We start from the raw sequence: 8,385 nt of genomic DNA on the forward strand, positions 1-8,385 counted from the left end.
CCAGGATGTCAGGGAGGTGAGGGCTTTGAGTCAGCCTCAAATCAGTTAAGCAGAGGACCTCAGGTCCTGCAAGAAGTCAAGGTAATGGTGCTGAATGTAAATGGAAACACCTACTACTCCAAAACAGGGGAGGCACCCTAGAGCCTGGACCTGCCAAACCCTGTATCAGCTCCAGCAGGACTCAGGTGAACTCTAGTTAGTTCCAGAGTCCTCAGAGGGAAAGGCTACTCCAAGAAAGGAAGCCTTGTGGGTTCCTAGAGCAGTGTCCTCAAGGAAACCTAGAGAGATGGCCATTGATAAAGCCCAAGATGGTATCTCCCTGCCAGAGGTATCATGCCATTTCATCCTCTTTCCTCCAGGTCACTGAATCATCTGTCCTCTTTTCCACACTTGTGCCTGCTGTCCCTGACCAGAATCATCATGCCTCGGGGCCAGAAGAGTAAGCTTCGTGCCCGTGAAAAACGCCGGCAGGCTCGAGAAGGGCCAGGGCATCTGGTAGCTGCTCAGGCCACTGTACCAGAGAAGGAAGAGTCCCACCCTTCCCCATCTCATGTTGAAGATGCTCCCCAGAGCTCACCTGCCACTGAAACACCAGGAAATCCTCAAGTTACTGGGAAAGTCTCTACCAGCACTACTGCTGCTGCAGCTGCTCCAAATACAAAATTTAATGAAGGTGCCAGCAATCAAATGGAGGAAAAGCCAAATGCCTCACAGGCCAAGGATACCACTGAGCAATGGCGCAAAGGCCCGGTAGACAAGAAGGTTGCTATGTTGGTGTACTACCTGCTGTACAAGTATCAAATGAAAGAGCCCATTACCAAGGCCGATATGTTGAGAAATGTAATCCAGATGTACAAGAATCAATTCCACGAGATCCTCAGGAAAGCCTCTGAGCACTTGGAGCTGGTTTTCGGCCTTGACGTGAAGGAAGTGGATCCCAACAGGAATACCTATGTCCTTGTCAACAAATTAGAATCCAGCTGTGATGATAAAGTAAATTATAATTCAGGTGTGCCCAAGACTGGCCTGTTGATGACTGTCCTGGGCGTGATCTTCACAAAGGGCAACTGTGCCACTGAGGAGCAAGTCTGGGAAGTGCTGAATATGATGGGTTTATATGATGGAATTAAGAACTTCATCTATGGGGAGCCCGGGAAGCTCATCACCAATGATTGGGTGAAAGAAGAGTACCTGGAGTACCGGCAGGTGGCCAATAGTGATCCTCCACGCTATGAGTTCCTCTGGGGCCCCAGAGCTTATGCTGAGACCAGCAAGATGAAAGTCCTAGAGTTTGTGGCCAAGATCCATGATACAGTCCCCACTGCCTTCCCAGTCTGGTATGAAGAGGCTCTGAAAGATGAGGAAGAGCGAGCCCGAGCCAGAGTTGTAGCCAAGGCTTGTACTGCTGCTGTGGCCAGTGCACGTGGCAAGGCCATGGCCAGCAGCTTCTCCTGCCCCAAGTAAAAGATGAGGAAGGTTATTACTATGTGTTTGAAGAGAACAACTAATGTTCTCATTAGTGGAAAGTCAGGGGTGGAGCTGGAGACTAGAGTACATAACATGTTTGTTTTCCTGTTCTGTGTAGTAATCTGAATATTTATTTAAATGTTGATCTTTTTTTTCTTTTATTAGAGAGAGAGTGTGTGAGCATAGCAGGGAAGGGCAGAGGGAGAGAGAGAATCTTAAAAGTCTGTGCCTAGGGCAGAGCCCAATGTGGGGCTTGCCTTCAAAACCGTGAACCTGAGCCAAAATCGAGTCAGATATTTCACTGACCCAGGCTCCTCAGTGTTGCTCCTTTTAATAGAAGGTTTAACTAGCTTCAGAATCTGAGTTTGTAGATGATGTAAATCACACATTTATTGATGTTTATGAGTTTTAAGAGAGTTTTACTATTTTATAGAACAAACTGGGAAATTTCCCATTTTATTTAGTTACTTTGGAATAAGATAAAGTAGGAGTGGATTAGGCATTCCCTTGGAAATGTGAATGAACTCAGCAGTCACTATTTGGTCTGTTCTGTAAAATTAAGAGATAAATATATATGCTTAGATGTGTTTCACTTATTCAAGAATGTAGAATTAATTGCAGCATAATAAATTAGACCTCTTGAACATTGTCTCATTTATTTCTTATATTCCTTCAGCATCTGCTCTTTGGGAGGTTCCTGCTAGTACTGGGAGTGTCAGGATAAACAAGACCCACCCACTGTGCCCATAAAATTTTAGAGTGTAGTAACAGCTGTTAAGTAGGAAAGAGGATGGAATACACCCTAAGGCCTAAGGACAAGTCAAAAGAAGAGGATATGGAAGGATCCAGTCGTGAGAAGCCACGGGTTATCGCCCTGAGGCCAATGGGTGTAGGGTCTTAGAAAACTGGAAGTCCTTTGGTGTGAGTCAGTTTTACCTGAAGCTGGGTGGTGGATCAGATGAGCTGTGGGAGTGGTGGGCAGGAGCCAGACCCTCAGAAGTATTACATGATCGCAATAAAGGCAATTCACTAATGGGGGAAAAAAAAAAAAAGCAGCTGTGTCCAGAGTTGAGAGGGTAAAGCCTGGAGTGAAAAACTGTTTCTAGCAATTACTTTTTAAGACCATGAATTAATCAGAGAGAAATCTCCACTTGGGACAGGAATGGAAGGTATCCTGAATTCTTTCCCACTGTTCCTTTCCAGTGCAGTTGAGCATAACACACAAACTATGCTTTATGCATGCCATTGCCAGAGAGTTTCTGAGAAATAGGAGTGATACACAACATGGATATGCTCAGAAGCCACTATGCTAGCAGTTTTTGTTCTGGCATGGAAGAGACACAGCCCACTACATTAAAGCTCATTTTATTAAGTTGTGTGTAATTTGGCAAACTCCCAAGTGGGGGGCTATTTTTTTCTTTTTTTTTTTGAGGGCTATATTTTTAATGTAATTGAAGTAAACGAAAAATAGAGGTGGTTTGGATGGAAGGACAATTGGAGGGAGGTGGTTCTTGACACATAGGACCTTTAAGTTCCACCTAACTGGGGAAGACTCCCTCAACACACAATAAGTAGCATATCCTAAAAACTTGCAGAGTAAATAATTTAGCTTTACTTGCTATGCATGATGTTGGCTGATGTGTTGTACTGTCCCATAGAATGCTGCATATTCTCTGATACCTCTTGGATAAAAAAATAACAGCAGATTTTAGTAGAGTCAGGGGTCAAAAAACTAATAGTAATAACTGAAAATTATTAAAGAATACATGCCAGACACTGTGCCAAGTGCTTTTATACATTATATACATGCCAGGACATCATCTGCCTCATAAATGTCAGAAGTGGGGACTGGACTTCTGGTCTGAATTCGTTTAGAGTCCCTCACTGTTCCATGTCTTTTTGAATTAAGCAAAAGTTTTTTTTTCCTCTTAATTAATTTCTATTCTCACTACTCCACAATATCTTTCAGGAAATTGAGATGAAGGACCCTGTTGCCAATGTATTAAGCCCAGGCATAACAAATAAAAAAGAAAATGATAATTAAAAACAATTTCAGGATAGTCTGTGGGCTTAATTAACCTGGGCTCCTCCTGCTTCTATCCCCAGAGCTCCTTGAGAGGTACTCAACCCAGGTCCCAGCACTTGGGACCAGTTCTAGCACTTCTGAATTACATCGCTCTTGCCCTGGGTCTTCCTAGTATGCCCTCATGTCAAAATCTGGATCCTGACCAGCTGTCTAGCTTCCTTTCATCAGGCTGTACTCTGTTCCCAATTAAACAGAAAGTCCAGAATCACCTGCCTTTCCCCTAATTTAGAGCATTCCAAACACTGAAGGTTGTCTGTCCTATTCCTGACCGTGGAACCACCATGAAATAAGAACAGTCCCATCCAGGTGGCTGTTTATTTTGACAGTAAAGTTTAGACTGCTCATCTGCTCTGGGTGCTTCTTTCACACTCAAAGTTTTTTCCAAGTCAGCTTGTGAGCAGTAGGATTGGGCACAGGATCTACTGATTCTTGTAAGATAATCCTGAAGTTAGGGAAGAGATTTTAGAAAGCAGATGAGATTCTTAAGGAATTTAATCTGATAAATTATTGAGACTGACTACTGAATTCATAATATACTGAAAAGTGAGCTTAAGTGGCCAGGAACCAGAACCTCCCTCGTAAGTGGTAGATGAGGAAAGCCCGAAGAAATCACTATATAGCAACCATTGGCAGCGGCTGGATTCCTAAAATCATGGGTGTCTTTCCAGGAGGGTGTAGTAATTTTCTACTGCTGACAAACAAATTACTATAAATCAGGATACTTATAACAACACACATGCATTATTTCACATTTCTGTAGGTAATATATATGGGTTGGCTGTGCAGTTTTCTTTGTTCAGGGTTACACAAAGCCCAAATCAAACTGTCAGTCTGAGTTCTTGAGAGATACTTAGAAGAAACTCATTCCACACATACACAGATTGCTCTCAGAATCCAGTTCTAGGAGGAATTCAGTGCTTTGTGATGATAAGGCCTCATTTCCTTGCTGCCTGTCAGCTGGAGTTGCCCATCACTCCTCAAGGTCTCTCTCCACTTTTTGCATATAGGATCCTGCTTCAGAAACTGCACGTTGACTCAGTCTCCTCTGGAAACTCTCCTACCCTCATTCTGCTGTATCTTTCTTCTGCCTCCAGTCAACGAAAGTCCTCTGCTTATAAGGGCTCATGCCATCAGATTGGGCCCACTCAGATAATAATCTCCCTGTTTTAAGGTCCATTCCAAAATTTTAATTACATATGCAAAGTGCCTTTGACCATGTAACATAACATATTGACAAGTTTTAGAGATAAGGGTATAGGCATCTTTGTGGAACAATTATTCAGTCCACCACCAAGGCAGAAAATGTTTGTCTCCCTGGCAGACATGCCAGCTTTGATAAGAAAAGAAAAAAAATTTCTCAACATACTCCTGACTTTTGTCTATATCTGCACCAGAGGAAAATCCTAGTTTTTCAATGTGCTTAAAGATACCTGAGCAAGTGTTCAGCCGTGTTCTTCAGGTGGTGGACAACAGAGACTTGTGAGTTACAGAGTTACAGGTTTTTCATGCAGCAAAAGGAAGCAGAGAATTCTCAATATATTGAGATTATACAGGTTATTGAAAAGGTCAGAGCAGGAAGGTGCTAGAGTGAAAAAGGGTGATACTTCCCTGCTGAGATTTTTCAATGTCCTTTAGAAGACTGGTGTGATCCTGTATTTGAAAACACTAGTCACATATGGGTACTAGAAAACAATTGTTGAATTGCAAGGAAATTTGATCTTCTTGGAAAATACAGAGGGATAATGTCATAACAAATTATAATAATTTCTCTGAGTACCTATTATGTAACAGTTAATGGGAAGGTCTGCAGATGATCAGTCACTTCATGTCTTGCTCTCTATCCTTGGTTCATATGGAGGCTACCTGCCAGTGGTTACGGAGGGTCACGTGACACTGAAACCTGAGCAGAAGCATGCCTCTTACCTCCAGACTAAGGTATTTGAAAACTAGCGTGCCACTTCTATGCTTTTTATTTCATTGAGCAGTAAACACGCAAAGCCTGTGTTGAGATGTGGAAGCTTATGATGGCAGCACCCTGGATCCCAGGGTCACTTGACAATGGAGACACTCTGCCAATGTCCATCAGCTTTTAGGAACATAAAAAATAAAATTTTGTTATGTTAAGCCATTATCAATCAGATTTTTTCCCATTACATCTCATATGCTTTATCTGAAAAATACACAGATACTACTTCTATTCTCTTATTTAAATATTTCAATTACAAAGGAAATAGAGCAAAGGAAATAGAGCATGCTTGTTACCAAAAAATTCTAACAATAGGGATAAATTACAATTCTTTTTCCTTATTATGTTTCTTCAAATTTTATCCCACCCTAGAGGTAACTACATTAAACAATCTTGTGTGTACCATTTTAAGACTTATTCCAGGCCTATTCTTACATACATGTGTTAGAAAAATACACTGTGAGTTTTAAAAATACATGTGTAAGAGTGTACATATCATTTTACCTCTTGCCCTAGTCCCTGAATAAAAGAATTGCAGGATTTTTTTCGAGAGAGCACAAATAGATCCACCTCACTCTGTTAATTGTAGAATTCTAAAGTATGTATGTGTCATAATTAATTTAAACACTTTTCTTGATAGACACACAAGTTGTTTCTCGCGTGTTGCTATGATTGAGACAACTGATATCAACATCATTGAACATTATTTCTTAGGCAAATGTGGATGTTTTATTATGGAGAGATGTAGAAAAGTGCAATTAAGGTGGAAAGAGTCTGATGACAATACATTTTTATGAATATTGCAGATATTCTGTTCCAATAATGTACCAAATTATCTTTTCATATATTTATAGATGTGAATAAATTAAGACCTCAATGGCATTTTATTTTATCAATCTTTCAAATTTTGGTCAAACTTTTATTGTTACTATCTCTGCTAGTTTGTATTTCTCTATTTTCTAAACAGATTAAGTAGAAAATTAATCGTTCACCCACATAAAGCAAAATTTCTGCAGCAATATCTTAAGTACTAGAATTCCTTTGGGTGCATAGTTTAAAATTCTATGTCCATAAGACCTTCCCCTTTACTTTAAGACATTAGAATTCATCAGAATGACCAGGTGCCAGGAAATGGACCTGGATAGGAAAACATCAATAAGTGAGGAACAGAGGACCAGAGGTGGAGGAAGTAGAGCAATTTCTAGAATCATGAGAGCAATCACATACCAAACAAGTCCAGAGAGCCCAGGGCAGCTGGCAGTCAGGGACCTGAATGCAGGCTTCAGCAAAACACAGAACAAGTGCCAGAGGGAGAGAACTTAGAGAATCTGGTGCAAGATACCAGACAGCTTACATGGATAGGCTAGGGAATCTCTGAATCATCACTGCCAGCCTGAAGTTGTAGAGTGATATGAGTGGGTAGATCTGCTGGATGAAAGGACCGGAGGCATGCCTGATACTTGACCCCCACCCAAGAATACCCCCTGACCACTGTCAGAGTATAGATAGCTGTCCCCCCCTGTGGCACCCACCAAGTAATGTTACTGATGGAATCTAGGAGAGCTACATCTCTTCACTACTCTAATCATGCCATGCATCCTTGCCAGTGACCAGAGCTATGAGTAGTCTTAAAGCCTGATGGAGAAGGCTTTTTCTTCCCCTATTATGTGGCCCTACTGCCACTGAGATTGAGGCTCTGCAAGCAGGTGGGCTTGACTGATGATTCAGAATGTTTAAAATAGGGCAAGGATTACCAATGAGGACTGGAAGGGGGTGTGGAGCTGCAAGGAGGGGGAAACTGGAGGGGGAATTTGTTGAGGCTAATACCCCCAGTGACTCTGGGAATAAAGGGTAGACATGTCTTGAAAACAATCAGGTGTTATCCCCAGCTCTGATTACCTCCCATGGTTCCTGACTTCTTTGCACACCAGAGGGCAGATGTACTCTGACTGCATTTGGTGGTCTATGTTGCTACCAGATACTGACTGGAGTAGGTGGTGGGCCTATGATACAAGCATTTACAGGGTGGATGGAAAACAACTGTAGTTGGTGTAGTTGCTTATTAAACTGACAGAGTGGCAGATATATGTGGAGTCCAAAGCTATATTTTTTTGTTGTAATGACTCCAATTGGATTAAAGTAACAAAATAGAGTCTGTGCTAGCCACTCTAAAAAGCATCACATGATCTGTAGTAAATATAGTAAAATCTAAAATTTTGAAGTGAGGACAGTGGATAAGCCTGTCAAACTGAATTCAGCAGATAGAGGAATCCCAGACCCTAATAGAAGTAAAGGTGGGACTCCAGGAAAGTGTACAGAGGTTCCTCAAAAAGTTGAAAATAGAAATATTCTATGATCCAGCAAGTATACTACTAGGTATTTACTCAAAGGAGCCAAAAATACAGATTCAAAGGGGTACATGTACCCTGATGTTTACTGCAGCATTATCAACAATAGCCAAATTATGAAGAGAGTCCAAATACCCATCAATTGGTGAATGGATAAGGAAGATGTGGGGGATATATATATATATATATATATATATATATATATATATATATATATATATATATTATGTGAGGGATATATATATTATATATATAATCTATGTGTATATATGTATATATAAATAAATGTGGGTATATATGTATATATTTATGTATGTATAAAATGGAATATTATTCAGCCATTAAAAATATGAAATCTTGCCATTTGCAACGATGTGGATGGAGGTAGAGTGCATTATGCTATGTTATCTTTTTGTCTCAAAGACAAATACCATATGATTTCACTTATATGCACAATTTTAAGAAACAAAACAGATGAACCTAAGGGAAGGGAAGGAAAAGTAAAATAAGATAAAAAC

General features: G+C 40.7%; 1 protein-coding gene across 1 annotated transcript; it reads left to right on the forward strand.

Annotated features, from left to right (window-relative positions):
* Positions 1-420: 420 nt before the first annotated feature.
* On the forward strand, positions 421-1,464 carry LOC129517557 (melanoma-associated antigen B10-like). Its single transcript, XM_055337447.1, has one exon. It carries the CDS (start codon positions 421-423, stop codon positions 1,462-1,464), a length of 1,044 nt encoding a protein of 347 aa, XP_055193422.1.
* Positions 1,465-8,385: the final 6,921 nt, after the last annotated feature.

Source organism: Nyctereutes procyonoides, unplaced genomic scaffold (assembly GCF_905146905.1).
Source record: "Nyctereutes procyonoides isolate TBG_1078 unplaced genomic scaffold, NYPRO_anot_genome, whole genome shotgun sequence".
Classification (NCBI taxonomy): Eukaryota; Metazoa; Chordata; class Mammalia; order Carnivora; family Canidae; genus Nyctereutes; species Nyctereutes procyonoides.